This window comes from Brachyhypopomus gauderio, chromosome 2, assembly GCF_052324685.1.
Source record: "Brachyhypopomus gauderio isolate BG-103 chromosome 2, BGAUD_0.2, whole genome shotgun sequence".
In the NCBI taxonomy this organism is placed as follows: Eukaryota; Metazoa; Chordata; class Actinopteri; order Gymnotiformes; family Hypopomidae; genus Brachyhypopomus; species Brachyhypopomus gauderio.
Genome location: NC_135212.1, coordinates 46,007,196 through 46,026,637, shown reverse-complemented (window position 1 = coordinate 46,026,637; position 19,442 = coordinate 46,007,196). Strand labels below are relative to the sequence as shown.

The 19,442-nt window shown below is 41.5% G+C and overlaps 2 protein-coding genes across 6 annotated transcripts; both read right to left on the bottom strand.

Moving 5' to 3' along the window:
• Positions 1–45: 45 nt before the first annotated feature.
• lat (linker for activation of T cells) lies at positions 46–9,823 on the bottom strand. Of its 4 annotated transcripts, none has more exons than XM_076996971.1 (13): positions 8,558–9,812; positions 6,681–6,794; positions 6,515–6,554; positions 5,056–5,090; positions 4,801–4,858; positions 4,450–4,502; positions 4,083–4,109; positions 3,900–3,951; positions 1,899–1,954; positions 1,609–1,656; positions 1,460–1,507; positions 774–842; positions 46–508 (listed from the first exon to the last, which is right to left on the bottom strand). In XM_076996971.1, the coding sequence occupies exons 2-13, from the start codon at positions 6,781–6,783 to the stop codon at positions 477–479; spliced, it is 621 nt and encodes a 206-aa protein (XP_076853086.1). In that variant the 5' UTR covers positions 6,784–6,794; positions 8,558–9,812; the 3' UTR covers positions 46–476. The 4 variants fall into 4 exon arrangements, with proteins under 4 accessions (XP_076853086.1, XP_076853085.1, XP_076853084.1 ...); XM_076996970.1 differs by having other exon boundaries at positions 6,681–6,797; positions 8,558–9,811; XM_076996969.1 differs by having other exon boundaries at positions 6,681–6,820; positions 8,558–9,810.
• Positions 9,824–9,926: 103 nt separating this feature from the next.
• On the bottom strand, positions 9,927–18,916 carry spns1 (SPNS lysolipid transporter 1, lysophospholipid). 2 transcript variants are annotated; one of them, XM_076996967.1, is made up of 13 exons: positions 18,662–18,916; positions 17,243–17,461; positions 15,140–15,205; positions 14,830–14,966; positions 14,434–14,585; positions 14,245–14,311; positions 13,955–14,097; positions 13,521–13,673; positions 13,247–13,436; positions 11,992–12,057; positions 11,626–11,724; positions 11,259–11,427; positions 9,927–11,037 (listed from the first exon to the last, which is right to left on the bottom strand). In XM_076996967.1, exons 2-13 carry the CDS (start codon positions 17,451–17,453, stop codon positions 10,967–10,969), a joined length of 1,524 nt encoding a protein of 507 aa, XP_076853082.1. In that variant the 5' UTR covers positions 17,454–17,461; positions 18,662–18,916; the 3' UTR covers positions 9,927–10,966. The 2 variants fall into 2 exon arrangements, with proteins under 2 accessions (XP_076853082.1, XP_076853083.1); XM_076996968.1 differs by having other exon boundaries at positions 17,243–17,476; positions 18,663–18,916.
• Positions 18,917–19,442: the final 526 nt, after the last annotated feature.

The window sequence follows — 19,442 nt, the reverse complement described above, 5'->3', positions numbered from 1 at the left end:
TTCTCACTAGTAGAAGAAGCCCAACTGTATAAAGCGCACACACTCTGAAAGAAGGCAGCTGCATATTTAATTCAATATTCAAAACAAACTGGTGCAGAACAAGAAAGCTTTATACTGTTTCATATACAGCAACCGGTGAACAATAACTGGTTTCATTGTAATATAAAAAAATAAAAATTCAAATATTTTCTATAACGTTTAATAAAAAAAGCCTAAGTCAGAAAAACAATCAAGTAAAAAGGAATATTCTCAGGAATTGTCAGCATGTCCTATGAATAGGACTTTGAAGAAGTAAATTATAGTTAATAAAATTAATTAAAAAGTACAGATGTTTTTATAGAACTCATGATGATTGTCCATAATGCATGAGCGCATTACACCAACTCAAGTTGATTGTAAAGTATGCTTTAAAAAAAGCAATCCTTCATATATATAATCTTCATGGTTGTGATTCAGCCATTGTCTCTTCCTTTACATCAGCCCAAATGGATGTTTACATCAGCCATAGCTGGAAGAGTTGGAAGAGAAAGGGTGGGAATGCATTACATAGTCAGATGCAGAAATACCAAAAGTAAGAAGAAACTGCATTAATAATCCATTATGTCTCTTACTATATGGGCTTCTTTAAAATAAAATGTTTCAGTGCTTCACATTTGTGTGATATGTAAATACGTAGGTTTTATGGATAAATACTGTAAATACTGCTTACTTTGAATAAATAAACACAGCAAATAAATAAAGTAGCAGCAATGGATCAGTGGGTACAGCTGTACCTGCGTAAGGGGCGTTCACATAGTCAGAGCTGTCCTGGCCATCACTGCTACAACTCGCAAAGGATCCAACTGCAAACACACACACTTGGATTGGATCACATTTCTGGTGTTGTAGCTCTTTTTTCGAATAAAGGATGCAAATAACATAACTCTAAAACATAAATAACGTCACCAAAACAAAGCATATTTTCCATCCAAAGGTCTTAGCTGATCATACATAGCATAGTAAAGTCTGCAAACACGCCAAGCAGTTCAACATTATCTTATGTTTCCACTCTGAACTCTTTCTTAAGAACTTCAATAAGTACCGCCGTTGGAGGTATGAAAGGCACACTGTTTTCCTAGGTACCCAGGTCTTCTTCTGTATCATCAGCAAAGTTAATTTTATTCCACAGGTTATTTAAATCATATTTTAAGTTAACTGTACACTGCAGGCATGATGGCTTTGGAATTAGACATCAGTAAAACCTATTTAAAGTTTATTTACAGAAGAAGACAGTACTGAGGTATTGGGCAAGCGGATCAAATGGATCACGACCTGCTGGGAACCCGCATCTACCATTCAGAAGTAAAACCAGTCTAACATAAAAACTGCTTAGAACAATGCATGACCTTCAGTGTATGTACAACCATTAAGACTGTTGAACTGTGATGCCGTGGCAGGTCGGAGCCATTCTTTGACTTACTTGGGGTTTGGATGATGGCCTTTGGATGATTAATATAATCTCGACTGTCTGTAAACACATTCAAAAGGTCCCCAGATTGGGCTCAAGGTTAGATTGAGGGTTAGAGGTGTCTAACTGTCTAAATGTTTTACTGTCAGTCTTTATTCTACCTGAATACTCATCATCACTTTTTTCTTCAGATCCCATATTTTGATAAACTAGAAAATAAGAACAAAACAATAATTAATAACAGATCAAAATTGAGGGATCTAATCGATTTTGTGAAAACCTTCCTTTCTCTCAGAATTAATTTGCTATGAAACTATTCATTTTTCTTTCTTGAGTCAACACACAAGTCTTGTGCATGAAGTTGTGCCAAATGCAATAATTAAGACTCAGGACATATTAAAACTTTAGCTGTAGTCAACAATGATGTTCTTGGAATTCCTTGCCTGCTCACCTGAATTGCCAGAAGAGGCCAAACTAGGTGGGGACAGTTCATCAGGTAGCACATCCCTACAACAGCCGAGAAGAGTGAGTAGTAGTAGAAGAGTATAACAGCACAGAAGCATGATTATGGTCAAACTGAGTGTGTGTGTGTGTGTGTGTGTGTATACATATACAGTACCGGCCAAAGGTTTGGACATACCTTCTCATTCAATCTCATTCATTATTTCCATGATTATTTACATTGCAGATTCTCACTGAAGGCATCAAAACTATGAATGAACACATGTGGAGTTATTCTCTCAATGAGCTTCCACTAATGAACCCTGTTAAAGCAAACCTGAAGCCCATTTCAGGTGACTACCTCTTGAAGCTCACTGAGGGAGGCCCAAGAGTGTGCAGTGCAGTAATCAGAGCAATGGGTAGCTATTTTGAAGAAACTAGAATATAAAACATGTTTTCAGTTATTTCACATTTTTTTGTTAAGTACATAACTCCACATGTATTAATTCATAGTTTTGGTGCCTTCAGTGAATCCACAATGTAAATAGTCATGGAAATAATGAAAGTGCATTGAATGAGAAAGTGGGTCCTGTAGTGTGTGTGTATATATATACAGGGTTCCCACGGGTCCTTGAAATCCTTCAAAGTTTGTGAATCTGAAAAAATAAGTTCAAGGCCCTGGAAAGTTTTTGAAAACAGTCATAAAAGACAGCCGTCCTTGAAGGTCCTTGAATATTTTAGGGGGTTTGAAATTTCACATGGATGAAGACCGCAATCAAGGAATAATAGGGCACAGTTGGTAAGGAAGTCAATATTTAGAAAAGATTGCTATGAAAAACATTGTCATGATGTTTTAAATTTCTCATCCTTTTGTTGAAAAATATGATCTGATGTGATAGTTGTTATAAAGATTTTAAGAAAGTCTGCAAAGTGATTAATTTAGCATTGATTAAATTAATCAAAAATGTCATTTTATATTCCGAGTTGACTGTTTCGATGCCTGTGTTAAAAGTGAATGACTGTAACTTACTTGACTTCAAGTGTAATAACAAGATTATCACTGATGGTATGAGACAAAAGATATAATAGATATTCTTTCAAGAAACATCCTAATACAAATTATAAAACCACAATGGCTTGTCAAATGGCCCATATCTTCTAAAGTAAAAGAGACTCATTTCAAAATAATAAATAAGATATATCCTGTAGCCATGTTTCTTGAAAGAAGATTTAAACATGATGTGGATTCATGTGCCTTTTGTAAGTCAGAAGATGAATTCCAGGAGCATTTGTTTTTTCATGTCAATATTCACAAAGTTTTTGCATGGACACTAGAAACTGGATTAATCTCAAACTTAACATTCTTTCTTTTGATACCATTTTACTTTATGCAGAAAACTTAAGTTCAGATTTCTGATGCCATAAATGTAGTCGTACTTTTAGCAAAATACCACATTCACTAATAGGAGTGGTTAAAAGCATTCTTTTCTCTTTATGAATGAATTAAATTCATATTACTCTTCATTAAGTAGATTTAAAAACTTGTGTAGCCGCTTTACATGAATGTCACCTTCTCACAGGTGCATTGTTAAATTGCACGTCATGTTGAGTGTGAGTGTTTTCGTTGAATCAGCGCTTAATGTCATGCACAGAAAGTTTCAGGATGCCTGTCTTGAAATGACATTCAGTCTTTTGAATTTGCATTGTATTAACATTGTTTTTTGATAACATATTCAGGGATAACAGTAGGTAAATTCTGCCAGGTGAGGTCCTTGAATTTGAGGAAGTTGGTCCTGGAAAGTCATTTAAAGGTCCTTGAATTTTATGTTAACCAAGGTGTGGGAACCCTGTATATATATATATATATATATATATATATATATATACACACATATACAGAGATATATATATATATATATATATATATATATATATATATATATATATATATATATATATGCATATATAAAGAGTTATATAGAGAGAGAGTGAGAGAGAAATGTGTTCTTACAGGTAGTCATTCTTATCACTTTCGGGGGGCTCCTCATAGCCATTTCGTTCCTCTAAAAACAGAACAAATGACCAGTTTCTACAACCAGTACCACACTCACATCCACACAAACACACATCTCTATGTGATTGTGCATTCCTTTAAAGTTAGCCAAATTTTTGAATATTTGTTATTTTTGCCCACCTTCATTGACATAATCACTCTGACTTCCTGTTTAAAAAAACAACACAACAAAAGGAAAAAAAAAGTAAATAATTACATAATTACAAATTGCATATCTATATCTGTTTTTATATAGTATACTAAAGATCACTATATTATAGTATACTAAATGATGTGCTGGGAGGTTCTTTATTTGTTTCATTTTATTTGTTTATTTTATTCCTGCTGTCTGTAAGATCTTTAATCCAGAACATAAGCTTTTATGTCCTGGATATTGTCCTTGGTTTTAGGGTCTGGCCCGGGTCACACCTGCATCACCACTTTGTAGTCCATGTTTGCGCTTCTTCTTCACAGTGGGACAACGTGTGTGAACCAGTCACAAACTCACCGTCAGGGGAGGGACACGGAGACGGGCATCTTGGATCCCGCATGGACGGAGAACTGAAAGTAGAGTGACAGAGTGGGTACATCAGTCCTGAGCAGAGGTGGACAGTCCAGGTTCAGAAAGTAAAAGTCCTCACCAGGATTTTGCTCAGGCTTCCTGGATTGTGTTGATTCCACTCATTTTACCTGGATTGAACTAATTAGAAAATCCAGCAAGCTTGAGTAAAATCCTGGGAAAGACTTTTACTTTCTGAACCTGGAATGTCAATCTCTGGTCCTGAGTCTCTTTACATACGAGTATGTGTGTGTGTGTGTGTGTGTGCACTTGTGAGCACTAATAACTACCGGTACTCACATGATAGTATGAGGTTGATCGACGGGAGATAAGGTGTTGGAGCGTATGGTTTCTGCGTCTAAGGAAGACATAGAGAAGATTAAATCAGAATAAAACTTTCTAAAAACATATTCTAGTCATTTTAACAGCACAAGCAGCGATTATGATCACTGGTTACTACCAGCATGTCCCAGTTATTGGAAAACTGAAATATTTATGAATATAAGCATTAAAAGATCAGGTGTGCTTTTATTTTAAATAAGTAAATGTATTTACATGGGCGAATAATCGTGAAACCTGATACTTGGCTCCTGTAAGACAAGAATGACAGAGAAAATCTGAGAATCTGAACCAGCACTGATATTTCAGCACATATACATATACACAGATCTGCATGCATTGCTGTTAGCTATAAGCATACCACACTGTGCACGTACACCACATGGGATCAGTAAACGAGACAGAACAACATTATTCAACATCACAGTCATTACCAGTGGTTTTTTTTTTCTAAAATTTTTAAATTACCCTCAATCCGTGTGGATTCATTTGTGTTAGTGTATTTGTGTTAGCGGTGAAAGGAGCTGATCGTAACCTTAGCAGAAGAACACAGGAAACATTTCTTGAAGACAAACACCTAGCAGGCATGTACCGTCATGGCCAAAAGTTTTGAGAATTATACAAATTTTAATTTTTACAAAGTCTACTGCTTCAGTTTTTATAATGGCAATTTGCATATACTCCAGAATGTTATAGAGTGATCAGCTTAACAGCAATTAATTGCAAAGTCAATATTTGCCTAGAAAATGAACTTTATCCCCCAAAACACATTTCAACTTCATTGCAGCCCTGCCTTAAAAGGACCAGCTAACATCGTTTCAGTGACTGCTCCATTAACACAGGTGTGGGTGTTGATGAGGACAGGGCTGGAGATCAATCTGTCATGATTAAGTAAGAACGACACCACTGGACACTTTAAAATGAGGCTGGTGCTTGGCATCATTGTTTCTCTTCTGTTAACCATGGTTATCTCTAAAGAAACATGTGCAGTCATCATTGCACGCATTGATTGTGGAAGAATGGACTGCTATCAGTCAGGATTTGGTCCAGAAGTTGATTGAGAGCCACGGAGAATTGCAGAGGTCCTGAAGAAGGGTCAACACTGCAAATATTGACTTGCTGCATTAACTCATTCTAACTGTCAATAAAAGCTTTTGTTACTCATGATTGCAATTATATTTCTGTCTGTGATAAAAACATCTGACAAACACACATAAAAACCAGTGGGCAGCAGATCATGTGAAAATATAATAATTGTGTCATTCTCAAAACTTTTGGCCATGACTGTAGTTAGATACTATGGGTCATGTGCTGGTATGCACTGTTGTGATAGCCATGCTCTAACTGGTCTAAATGGCAACCCCTCCAGAACTGACATCCATGTGTGTAAAGAGTCCAGCTACGTGTGCCTGATACACTCATGTCACATCACCACTACCTTGCCAGTGCTCCTGGATAATATTACAGGTTATTCTGGGGGCAAACACCGACCAAAGAAGAATGCATCCAACGCACTCATGGCAACGGATAGGTGATGTGTAATGGTATACACATAAACCTACAAGGACAATGTACAAGGCGGGTGTTTCTAATAAAGCTGGACAGGTAAGCAGACACAGCAGAAGCAGAAGCATTAACAAGAAGGGCAAATTATTAAGTACAAATCATGTCTTACACTGGGTTTTCGTGTTGAGGATAGTTCTCTGGTATTTTCCCTACATTGAAATAGACGTGTGGAAGGCAAGAGGTAGCATCACTGCACAGTAGTTTACAGCAATGAAAGCCATGTGTACTGCATTCACCAGTGAGCGGTCGGTTTCAACCACGTTAGTTTATCTTACTTGGTTGGCTGCTTCTTTTGCAGTTGAGACAAAGACTTGTGAGGATGATCACTGAGAGAAGCATCACAACACCCACCACAGTCACCACTGTAGTCAAATCCATACCGGAGATATCTGCTACATCAAGATTGGGATACACGCTGTGTCAAACAGATGAAAATGCGATTTTTACTATTTTGCTTTAACCCCCAAATTCAACATGGTTTCAAAAATTTAATCCCGAGTGAATCCTTATCAGGTGATCACTAACTAGACCCAGTAGATATTCAATTATGGAAATTCATCATTCTACACCTTCTCTACACACTTCTTAACTAAGGGGATACTTTTGCAATAGTTTTTCAGGTAATAATAATTCTCTTTTTGAATTCTGAATATATCTGTGAAAGCTAAACTGATTTGCGAGTTTTGACCATTTTACAAAGGACATCAACATATTTATTGCACAAATTGTTAAGTGACATTAATGATGATTTTAAGTAGTAAAAACATGCTAATGTAGTGCTGGAAATTAAGTAATTTTTTTAAGGAAGATGGTTTTAATGGTACTTCCATGTATACTCAATCTGGTTAATTTCATTTGGCTTCAGCAGTGTTGCATAAAACCTCAACCTGTACTCACACCCTCTGGTGCTGTTTTGTATGTGTGTGGTTACATTTAGCGCCAGGAAACGGATTTCCTGTATTTTGCAGTTACATGAGAAGGAGAGAAAAAAACCGAGGCAGGTTAGGAGAGCCTGAGCTGGTTGAGGCCTCCCTTCAGCTCCCTTTATCTCCCTTCAGCTCCCTACAACTCCCTTCAGCTCCCTACAACTCCCTTCAGCTCCCTATAACTCCCTTCAGCTCCCGATATCTCCCTTCAGCTCCCGATATTTCCCTATAACTCCCTACAGCTCCCTATAACTCCCTACAACTCCCTACAACTCCCTACAGCTCCCTACAGCTCCCTACAGCTCCCTACAACTCCCTACAACTCCCTACAACTCCCTACAACTCCCTACAACTCCCTACAACTCCCTACAACTCCCTACAACTCCCTACAACTCCCTACAACTCCCTTCAGCTCCCTTCAGCTCCCTATAACTCCCTTCAGCTCCCGATATTTCCCTATAACTCCCTACAGCTCCCTATAACTCCCTTCAGCTCCCTATAACTCCCTTCAGCTCCCTATAACTCCCTTCAGCTCCCTATAACTCCCTTCAGCTCCCTATAACTCCCTTCAGCTCCCTATAACTCCCTTCAGCTCCCTATAACTCCCTACAGCTGCGGAGACATTCACCCCCTGCCCAGGACCTCCAGCATGGCGTGTTTGAAATGCCGGCCACACCAACGTGGGACATAGTGGCTGATTTACCAACATGGAGAATTTACCTTTCAGTAATGCAACTAAAGGAGAGAATTACAATAAAATAATAATACGTGCTAAACCTTGATCGTTCTTTATTTGACGTTGGAGAATAACACATTTCTATTCAGGGGCAAGTGGAATTCTTGCAAGTGTGAACATGAGGTTTCCTGAACAGACCAATCTGTGATGCACGATTCAGACCACTTGACCAATTCATAATAAAGAAACAAACAAATCTGAGACCCCACAACAGCTCCAATAAGGCTGTTTATGGGAAGATGGAGGAAGGTCAAGAGAGAAAGCATGGGGGGAACGTTTGAGGAACGAGGCCCAGGTGGGGGGGGATGGGAGTACACAAAGCCTGAGATCAAGACACAACCATCCAGCTCCCCTAGCCAAAACTCCAGTGTCACAAGGCAGAACAATATGACCCGTTTATCCACAGAACCTAGTCGGAGGACCTAAGCAAAACTGTACACTGTATATTGGCTCTTGAACACATTGTAAATTAGAAAGGACAAAGGCTTACCTGCAGAGTAACACCAGCTGCCAGGACCATGAACCAAACTGGAGACCAGTCCACACACACTTTCACGTCACTGGACCAAATTCACAGCAACTTCACACCCTAGATTTCGCCATCTTGGCTTACTGACACAGCTCGTCCCTCTCGTATCCGCTGTATGTGATCTCACTATCCTTCTCCACCTGCACCCCTATAAGAACTTCAATCTTGACAGGCCACTCGCACGGCTTAAACCCACGAACGCAGACGTTAAGTGCCCAACTCTGTGCTTTAGATGGAGCGCACTACAGTGTAGGCCGCCCCTCGCTAAACGTTTGCTTTTTGATCTTTCCTGTGCCTGCACATCCTCTCCTCATAGGTTCACTCTAAATGTCGTTGTCAACCTTCCCCTTCAGTCTCCGAGCAGATCTCGCTCACTGTGGTTTCTCTATTTTCATCTGACCCGTCTCCTGCATCTGGAGACAACTGCTTTTCTTACCCTCTGTGCACTGTGTATTTTTATCTTTTAAGCTCCTTCTGTCCTTTGTTCACATTCGTTAATTAAGCCATTTTCTTACTTGCCAACATTTAAAAGAGGGCGCAATCCAACATGAAGCATCAACACCAATACCAATACACATTTTCTGATCTAAGAACAAAACGATCTGGGTGAAGGCTGGACAATATACTGAAAGCTGTATCTTTTTATTAATTCTACATGTATGAAGAACACTGATCACTAGAATCACACGAACCGCATTTTGGATTCCCTCGGTACAAGAACCAAAGTGATCTAGAACAGAATCAATAACGAATGATTCACTCTCCCAAAAACAAATTAATCCCCGAGTACTGAGGAAGAGGGGGGAGGCGTACGGAAAAAGTACTAATTCCTCATTCTCATCATACTCAACACACTTAACTAATGAGCATTTCTGAACAGGCAGGTTCTGAGGAGCTGGGAACAATACTGCTGTGCTACTGTTTAGTCATAAACCACCTCCTCTCCACCCACGCTCATGCCATTTTCTTGCATTCATGCACTTCACACTCACAGAGAAGCAGCTGCCCAAATCATCTGCCTTATAGTGTATACCACTAGTCTGAAGTAGATGGGTTTTTGGCATTTGCAAGATTAATGTGCAACGCAGTGAGAAATGTACCGAATCTAAAGGCTTCCACCTACAAACAGGAAACCACAGCAACTGAAGTCATCACATCACATCACTCTCCCTGAGTGAGTGTATGAGAGAGAGAGAGAGAGAGAGAGAGAGAGAGAGAGATATGGGGAAATGGGATATAAAAAGTAAAAAAAAAAACTAACAAAAAAAAAAAAGTGAAAAAAATTTCAGAGCAGAGAGGTGTTTTAACCAGGTGAATGAATAAATCAGTATGAGCCAAGAATTTTAATATGTTAACAGTATTTGTTCATTAAAGGAAAATACATCAATGATTGAGCTGCAGTCTTTACCAAGGAAACAGCTCTGGAATCCAACCGAAGCAGAAAAGACCAAACGCACGAATGATGCAAAATTGTATGTATAGAAAACGGTTAATGACCATAGTATTTTCTCAAACTTAAAAATTGTCCCCATGTCTCTTCATTAAAAAGAGCAAATAGGAAACCATTAAGAGGCACATTCTAAATACCAGCAGGTAGTGGTGTGCACCACTAATCAATATTCCCCATTACAAACGTAGCGCGAACTTTAATAAATCAGGAACATAGCACATCTATGAAATATTTTAGGAGTGGAGGGACTAGTGTTTGCTTTCTGTGCACTTTATCATCTTACACGTCTTTCATTTCTAAACTGACCAAATCAAGGTGGACTGAATTAGTATGTGAAATACTGTAATAGCAGTGTGCATGAACGTAGCCAGTGAAGAGGGTGGAACACGCAGTGCTTCACAGCTAAAAGCACAACAGCTTCATATGTACGTCTCAGGGAGCACAGTCAAATCTGCCCAGTCTACTTTATCCCACAATCGCAATCCCTTCTAATTAAAATAAAAATACATTTAAATTATTTTCTTGTGGTATAGCATTTAAAGCACTATATGTGCTGATCAAATCACAAAAACACTCTTAAAAATGTTTTGGTTGTACAGATGTCCTGTTAACATCTGCATGCACTTTCCCCACAACCCTTCAGCCTTCTGCTGAGCCCAAGCAGGAAGCTGAATCCCTCTCAGCGGGACGCCGAATGAAATTCAATGTGAAGGATGTCTGGAACAGCATGTCATAAAGTGACATTTCAAACTTCCTGTTAGTAAAGCTCAAAAACACAACTGTGAACATAAAGATTACAAGTATAATAAATAAAAAAACCCTGAAAGGGGGACAGTCCAGTTAGTATACTACTCCACAGTTGGCTTTAAGATGAACCGTGTCCTTTTGCCTCAGCCAATGAGTGAGAAGCTCCCATCTCCTCAAATTAAAACACTCGACACTGGAACCTTGGTAGATCTTCCTCTCTTGGGGACAATGATCGGTGCATCATCTAGGAAACACAGAAATGACTTTTGAGACTAAAAGTCTATTGAAAGTGCAACGTAACAACTTTACTTGCTTCAAGAGTTTCTCAGCAGTGATGGTGATTAAGCACAATCAGAGATTTCAAGCAAGGTCACATACCAACCGAAGCGTAAGCTAGTTCTCTAAATTCCTCTAAGCCACAGTGCTCCCCAGAGGGAAGATGGTTCTCTAAACCAGTGTGCTCACCCGAGGGAACATAGTTCTCTGCGAGGTGTCGATCTTTCTCAATGAAGAGGGCTGTCATCAGGAAAAAGGCTCCGCCCACCACAGCCACAAAGGAGCAGAACATGAGTGAGAGCTGCAGAGAGCGGAACTGCCACATGTAGGAATCTGCCTGCTTTAGGGAGTCCGACAGCTGACACACACACACACACACACACACACACACACACACACACACACACACACACACACACACACACACACACACACACACACACACACACACACACACACACACACACACACACACACACACACACACAGGGTAAGACAACCTGGTGACTGCTTGTGCGTGTTTACATGCGTCCTTCACGTTCACATGTTCACATACCACTCCTATGAGGTAAGGACTCCCTGCGTCTCCCAGCAGGTGTGAGAGCACAATCTGAAACGCTTCTGCTGTGGAGCGCCTAGTGGGGACCACAACGTACTAGGGAGAGAGAGAGAGAGAGAGGGAGGGAGAGAGAGAGAGGGAGGGAGAGAGGGAGGGAGAGAGGGAGGGAGAGAGGGGGAGAGAGGGAGGGAGAGGGAGAGAGAGGGAGAGAGGGAGAGGGAGGGAGAGGGAGAGGGAGAGAGAGGGGGAGAGAGAGAGAGAGGGGGAGAGAGAGGGAGAGAGAGAGGGAGAGATGATACAGGGTCACAGACTGGTGAAGGTTTGCTGGTTATCAGCTGCTAGAGCGTGAAGGACGACACTCACCAGCAGGATGTCAGCCACGATGGCCCAGTTCATGGAGAGGAACGTCTCACCCAAGAAGATGAAGAACTGATGCGAACAAGCAGCACACACAAAAGGTCAGAGTTCACCTCTACAGCACCACACTGAACAACACGGTGCAGCCGATGGTGTTGTGTTCAGCATTGAAACTGGGACACACACATACACACATACACGTGCTGTGTCCACGGTGTTAAATAAAGACCAAAAGTCAGCGCAACCATCTGAAAGGAAATCGTAGAGCACTGCATGCCGACAAGCCTTTTGGAGATGGAGATTTCATTTTCCAGCAGGACTTGGCACCTGTCCACACTGCCAAAAGTACCAATACGGGTTTAATAACCACAGTATCACTGTACTTGATGGGCCAAAACTGACCTGACCTAAACCCCACAGAGAATCTACGGGCTATTGTCAAGAGGAAGATGAGACACACCAGACCCAACAATGCACACCAGCTGAAGGCTGCAATCAAAGCAACCCGAGTTTCCATAACACCTCAGCAGGGCCACAGGGTGATCGCCTCCACGACACGCCGCACTGACGCAGTCATTTGTGCAAAAGGTATTGAGTGCATTTACTGTACATACTTTTCAGCAGGCCAACATTTGTGAATAAAAATAATTTTTTAAGTTCTTATATAATATTCAAACTTTACGAGATTATGATTTTGGATTTTCATTGGCTAAGCCATAATTATCAACATTAACAGAAATAAACACTTGAAATAGATCACTCTGTGATCTATAAATGCGTTTCTCTTTTTGAATTGAATTACTTAAATAAATGAACGTTGATGATACTCTAATTTATCGAGATGCAGCTGTATAGTACTTTCATCTGAAGAACAACAAGAAAAAAACACGTGAAAAGGTGAAGAATGACTAGAATGAATTAAGAGAAGAGAATGAAGCTGCAACAGGAAAAAGCAAAACAGAAAAAAACCAAGAGTGTGAGAAAACGAATGAAAATCTGAGAGTGCCAGAGAGTGTCAGAGTGTGTGGGTGTGCGGTGATGGCAGGCAGACTCACGCGGCTGTAGTGTTTGCCTGCGTGTGTGGTAGTTTCAGGTAGACTCACAAGGAGGGACAGTGCTGGTCTCGGCAAAGACCGTGCGAGTGTGTGTGGGTGGTAGTGTAATGTAAACTGTGATATCGCTCTGGTGCTCGCTTGGATGAAGGCTTCGTGAGTGAGTGAGTGAGTGAGTGTGTGTGAGAGGTTGTGTAAGGTAGACTCACATAGGTTGCTATGGTGCTGGACTGGGCGAAGACGATGGAGAGGTAGAGGAAGGGCGCAGCCAGCAGGAGGCCGGCGGCACACACCAGGGGGTCGGCGCGGGGCGTCCACGTCCTCAAACGCCGGCTCACCGCTACGCCCGTCGCTACACCCAACACGCCCGTCACGCACGTGATGATGCCGAAGTACAGGCTGGGGGTGTCGGGCACAGCAGATGTGGCTACACTGCACCGTTCACTTACGCTACAAGGTGAGGTGTGTGTGTGTGTGTGTTACCTGTCGGAGGTGTCGCAGGGCTCCTGAACGCAGGGATGCTTCTCTCCAGTGAAGACTGCAGCTCTGAAGAGGAAGGCAGGAGCCCAGAGAGCCAGAGACCCCGTGACGAAGGCCACGGCCGTGAAGCCAAACGTGGACAGAACGAAACTCTTACTGAATCAAAGAGAGAGAGTGAGAGAGAGTGGGAGAAAGACAGAAAGAGAGAGAGTGGGAGAGAGAGAGAGAGCGTGGGAGAGAAACAGAAAGAGAGAGTGGGAGAGAGAGAGTGTGAGGTATAGAGGGAAAGTGGACCAAATAAGTATGATGTAAAATTAACCCCTCTGACTTTTACCAACGTATAATTGCAGCCGACCAGTATTAGTGTCAGCCTGAACGGTGGACTCCTGGGTAGCAGTGCAGCTCAGAATTCCCCGCCACTCGCAGGTACCACTCACTTCCTACAGAGGGCCTTCATGTCGGTGAGCCAGCTGGTCCGGTCCAGTGTGTGTTCAGGGCGGGCCTCCACGGCACCACGCCTGGGCTCCTTCACCACCACCAGCAGCAGCAGCACGGCCAAGAGCCCTAATGCAGGGGTCACCTGAGGGTCGTGGACGGGGGGGGGGGGGGGGGGGGGGGGGGGACATTTCTACACATCAGATTGAAACTGGCCTGTACAGCCCAACCATGGTGAGGTGTAGGAAGGAGCCGGGCCGGCACGCCGCAGTGAGAGCAGGCCCACACTTACCCGCAGCGCCTTGTGCCAGTCCCTGGTCCTGGAGTTCACCGTGGAGCCCACTATATAGCCCAGACCACTGCCACGGACACAGAGACCACAAGAGACGCATGAAGGCTACCGTACGGCTGTACCAAGTTACTACTAGTGAATAACTATCAAGTAACACAGGCCTGCCTGCACAGGGGCCCTCGCCCTCACCTGCCAACAGGGATGGCAAAGTAGAAGACGGAGAGCATGGAGGTCCTTCTCTCCTTGACGAAGAGATCTGCGATGATGGTGGGGGCAATGGTGGAGTAGCTGGCCTCTCCCACACCCACCAGCCCCCGTGTTAGCAGTAACGCCCAGAAGTACTGGGAGAGGGCACAGGGAAGAAGATAGAGGGAGGGAGTGATGGAGAGAGAGAGAGATGTTGTTCACTACTGTGAAAAGTCATGCATCCACATGCATTATAATTACAACATCAAAGAAATTTGCTCAGGAAAAATTATTATTTGGATAATGATTTTCTACAAATATGCTGCTTTACTTCAGTAAGTCAAAACTAAAATGAGGAAAAGGACTTTTCATGGTTTTAGGTTTCAAACTGTTACTCACATCTTTAGCAATGAAGGAGCTTGCTAGTGTGACCAATGCCCAGAAGCCAATGCCCACACACATGATCACCTTCCTATTGTACCTATCTCCCAGGTAACCAAAGATAGGAGCCAGGAACATGTAGCTACAGATGAAGACTAGAAAACAAGGGCGTGTGCATGCTGAAATACGTGAAGGACAGCTTCACACAGTCCTGCTACTCATTCCATACGCTAACATTTCCCAGAATTTAAACAAATGGACAGTACATGGTAAACAGCGACTATAAATACATACATGTTTCCTACATAATCGCAGGCATGTGTCTCACCGGTCTGGAGGAGCCCTGATTTTCCATCACCGATGTTGAAGAAGTTTTCGATATCAGGAAGCACGCCTGTAGGAGAGCACAGTCACAGGCTACATTTACATTTAGGCTACATTTACATTTAAGGCATTTAGGATAGTCATATAATTCAAGATACCCTTAAACCAGAATACAATACTACTAAAACTACAGGAATCAACACTACTAAATTGAAGGTTAGGTTTACATCCACCTGATCACTGCCAGATCAAGGATGGAGTCTAGGGATGTCCAGATCCAGCTTTTTGAACTTCCGATCCGATACCGATATTTATTTGCAGTTCCGATCCGATATCGACCGATACCGATACCGGCCTATCCAAGCATGTATTAAAGTTCTTTAGCCAACTTACTTTGTTGTCATACTCATGTTGAAAAGTGTTTTACTCTTGATAACAAGTAGCCAGCTGAATTAGGTGTGTTTGAATAATACACAATGGCTGGTAAGGAGAAACTGATCTGTTAATTTAGCAATTAATAAACTCAAAATAGACAAAATAATACATAAACAGAAATGGCATCAGTAAACCAAGGCTTAAAAAGCCATAAGTACAAATAATATTGTAAAATTGTATTAAAAAAAGTGGCAGTTTGTCAGCATTTGCAAACATTTCTGCCAGTGTTAGTTATGTAGGACCTTTCTTTTTGTCTTCGGTTTTCTTTAGAAACTCTTCGTGTTGTTTATGGTGGTATTTCAATAAATGCTTGATTAGATTGGTTGTATTAAAAGTTCTTACAGCTTTAACACCACGCCTGACTTTACTGTGGCATATGTTGCACTCTACCTCTTCGTCTTTGTTGTACTTTAAGGTAAAATAATCCCACACAATTGACATTTTTACCAATAACTTCAAATTTACATGGACGTCTTAATGGTTAGGAGATGCCACTGAGCTAAATTGGGGAGATGCTTTGCTTGTGTGCTGGAAAATGCGGACCGGATTTTACTCTCATTGGTGAAAACACAGCAAAAGATGGAATGGATTATCTAAATGGGAGTCTGGATCGGCATTTTCTCGTGCCTGCCGATCCGATACGCATTTTTTGCAAATATCGGCGGCCGATCCGATCAAGCCTAATGGAGTCTCATCATTTTAAAGAGATGTGTGGATCGCAGGAGCTTCAGTGGAACGACTGGGATCCAAGCTCTAGGACAATCAATGTGACTGACTGCAGGCTTCACCACGTGAGAGATGAATCCAGCATGCCTCCTCATGATGGATCAATAGTGCAGTTCTCAAATTCTCCACGTTAAAACCCAACTAACGGATTTCCCAGCAACAGTCTAGATTAAACTTTCCCCCCCCCCAACATCCGTTTCTGGCCCCCCTGCTGCACGCCAACCCGGTTGGTAGTGGAACTTGTACCACCTGCAGTGGAACTGGTACTATAGCCACACATTTATGAAGAAACTAAGAGGCTTGACGCTACACTGACATGCTGCATCACAGGACTGGAATCAGCACGGACATTTTTGGTGAATGTTACCACCAGATTCATGCCATGCAATCTCACACTGAAATTATACATAGTCCTGCTATGAAGTTCATGCTCTCTGGTCATCATAACCTCTCTCAACTCCTCAATAAAGAAAACACTTGAAATGTTGTTAGCTTATGTTTAATCATAAGCCAATAACTCTAACTGCGATGTTCATTTCTACTCAAATTATACGCACTGACTCAGTGTTGCAGATACAGAGTCTGTCCTGTAACATTATTCCAGTAGGCAGTTTGCCTTCTACAGTACATTTGTGGAATAACACCTTTCCAGTCTGGTATCCTGTGACAAGTTTAAATGCCACATGTGACAAAGTAGACAAATGGGGGAAATCTATACCAGCTGTGCCAACTCTAAAACTATAGATTACAAAAAACACAGACAAATTAAACCAGTGGTTCCCAAAGTGAAGACCTGTTTTAGAAACCCCTGAATAAAACATGGAGAACAAAAATGCAATTTGTGAACCAAAATAAATCAATATTGGTTTTCAATTGTTTTCATTTATTACAGCTTTACTCTTTCCTATGCACAACACTGACTACTTTCATGTACAGCTCTCATTACCTGCTATGGTGAATCTGTCCATGTAGTTAAGCAAGTTGATGTAGCAGAGGACTACCACGGTGAGCAGCGCTCTCTTATTGGACACTCCACTAGCAGACTCCTCCTCCTCCTGGTGACGCTCAGGTGCTTCTCTATTGACTGCCGACACTTCCCCGTCATTGTCATCAGAGAAGAAGGGCGTAGTATCAGAGGTGGGATCTTCACGTGACATCACTGTTGCTGTGTGAAACAAACAGAGCAGAATATCAATATACAAGATATCACCTTCAGTACCTAAAGGGCTGTGAGTAAAAGAACATTTTAACATAGTAAAATTTAAAAGAACAAATCAAAATAAAATGCACGGGTTAATAATAATTACAAGTGTCTAGCCGTCAGTTTCTACGCAGTATGTGTGATTTAATATAAGTGTTCCTTTACAGCAAGTGTGCAAGCATTTCAAAAAACAGGTCATGCAAGCAAAAGCAGTGAAGCTAAAATGGGTTGCAGTGTTTTGCTAGCGAAGCAGTTATGAAGATTGATTAAAGTGTAAGTGTGTAATTAAAGTGTGTGTAATCAGTGGTGGAATGTGTATATACATTTGTACAAAAGCAAATAAGGATAAAAAAAACATGTAATATAATATGCATGTGAATATTTTTGAGAACTGAATGAGTCTTTTAGTGTTTACAAGGTTTATGTTATTATCTTAATATAAAAATGTTATGATCATGTGGCACAAAATATTTCACACTTTTCACTATTTATTCTGATGTTTGTGTTCAGCCTACATTAAGGTCTTGAAACAAAATGACTGAATTGTTAATGATAACCTATGGAGTACATAGGATATATGCTACAGTTTCAGAGGCAGTGCACATCACATATTTATTTAGAATTTATAATTATGGGTTTTCCTTCTTATAGGTGGGACACCCTTGTCAGTTCAAATCCTAAAGAGTTGCGTGTATTTCTGCTGATGAGGCCTGGTTCATATCCTTAGGGTTGACCAACAGCTGTGGGGGTGGGGAAGGGGGAGACCTTTGTAGTGACACTAATATGATGAAGACAACAAACCCTCGTTAAATTAGACACGGAATTACAGTATATATTATATATAAAAGTATACAATACTTTTTTAATTGTACTGAGCCACAAACGGACAGCACAAAGTCTCCTGCCAGACTGGACCCTGGGCATGACTAGATCTACTTAGTCCACCAGCGCCATGCAACTGTGTTGAGATCCACGACAGCAAAAAGCAACACATTATAATATCAAAGAGGCGGTTACTCTGAAGAAACAATGTTTACACGACTATGTTAGCTGAAAACCCCATCTAATTAAAATCACCATGTAATTACCATTTAGTTCAATATTTAATTTGATGACCATTAGCTGTGAGGGAGGATTGCAGCACCTAGATCCCCTTTTGTTTACCTGTAGTTGGGTGAAGGCAACAGCGAAAATTGTGGACGCGTTCTCTCAGTTCACTTGGACGGGGACGTTAAACCGAGCGGACCACGGCAGTTTGCCCAAACGTCTCAAATATTAGTCTCGATGACGCCCGAACATTTTAGAATGAAGAATGGTAACCTAATAAACCGGTTGTCCGTTTTCAAATCTCTTTCAGTCCCTCGTCAGTTGGTCTTTAACCGTACTACGTCGCGGCCATGTTGAACTTCCGTTTCTGTTTCACATGATCACAACCGCCCCCTCCCCCCTCGCCCCTCCCCCTTCACCCCTCGCCCCACCTCCTTCACCCCGTCACCCCCGCAGGACTGGCCAATAATATCCAATGAAGCATGACCACCACGTGAAAAGCGCCATGTTGGTGTTATCAGCAATGATGAGCCAAAAAACACGACGCAGTAGAAGCGCATGATGCAAAGAACAGCACTTCAGAATAGCGGTCGGAGCAAAACAAAACGACAAAAAAAAACTGTTCCTAATACTTCCTCGAGCAGGGATTAAGCGTCGCATATTATATGCAGTGCAAAAGTGTAATCCTTTTTTTTACTAGGTTTAGGCTTAATCTAGGTCTGGAAACTGGCATAAAATAAAACTAAAATAAAGATGAATCTCATTTTAAGACATTGTAATCAATATTGGACAGGAGGGTGCAAATCGCAATTTCTTTTAGAGTTGTTGACAGCAGCGTGACGAGGACAAATCACTTAATCACGCGTTGACCAATTGAGTTAATCACAATTTGGTAAAG

What these genes read in the sequence shown, in the direction of transcription:
- spns1 (XM_076996967.1), bottom strand. Translation starts at nt 17,453, where the DNA reads ATGTCACGTGAAGATCCCACCTCTGATACTACGCCCTTCTTCTCTGAT. An exon ending in TCGTGGCTGACATCCTGCTG is followed by an intron (nt 11,725 to 11,991) that starts GTGAGTGTCGTC and finishes CTCTCTCCCTAG; the next exon opens with TACGTTGTGGTCCCCACTAG. An exon ending in AGAGAACTATGTTCCCTCGG is followed by an intron (nt 11,038 to 11,258) that starts GTGAGCACACTG and finishes TGTGTTTCCTAG; the next exon opens with ATGATGCACCGATCATTGTC.
- lat (XM_076996971.1), bottom strand. Translation starts at nt 6,783, where the DNA reads ATGGATTTGACTACAGTGGTGACTGTGGTGGGTGTTGTGATGCTTCTC. An exon ending in GATCAACCTCATACTATCAT is followed by an intron (nt 4,503 to 4,800) that starts GTGAGTACCGGT and finishes CTCTACTTTCAG; the next exon opens with TTCTCCGTCCATGCGGGATC. An exon ending in AGTGATAAGAATGACTACCT is followed by an intron (nt 1,955 to 3,899) that starts GTAAGAACACAT and finishes CGGCTGTTGTAG; the next exon opens with GGATGTGCTACCTGATGAAC.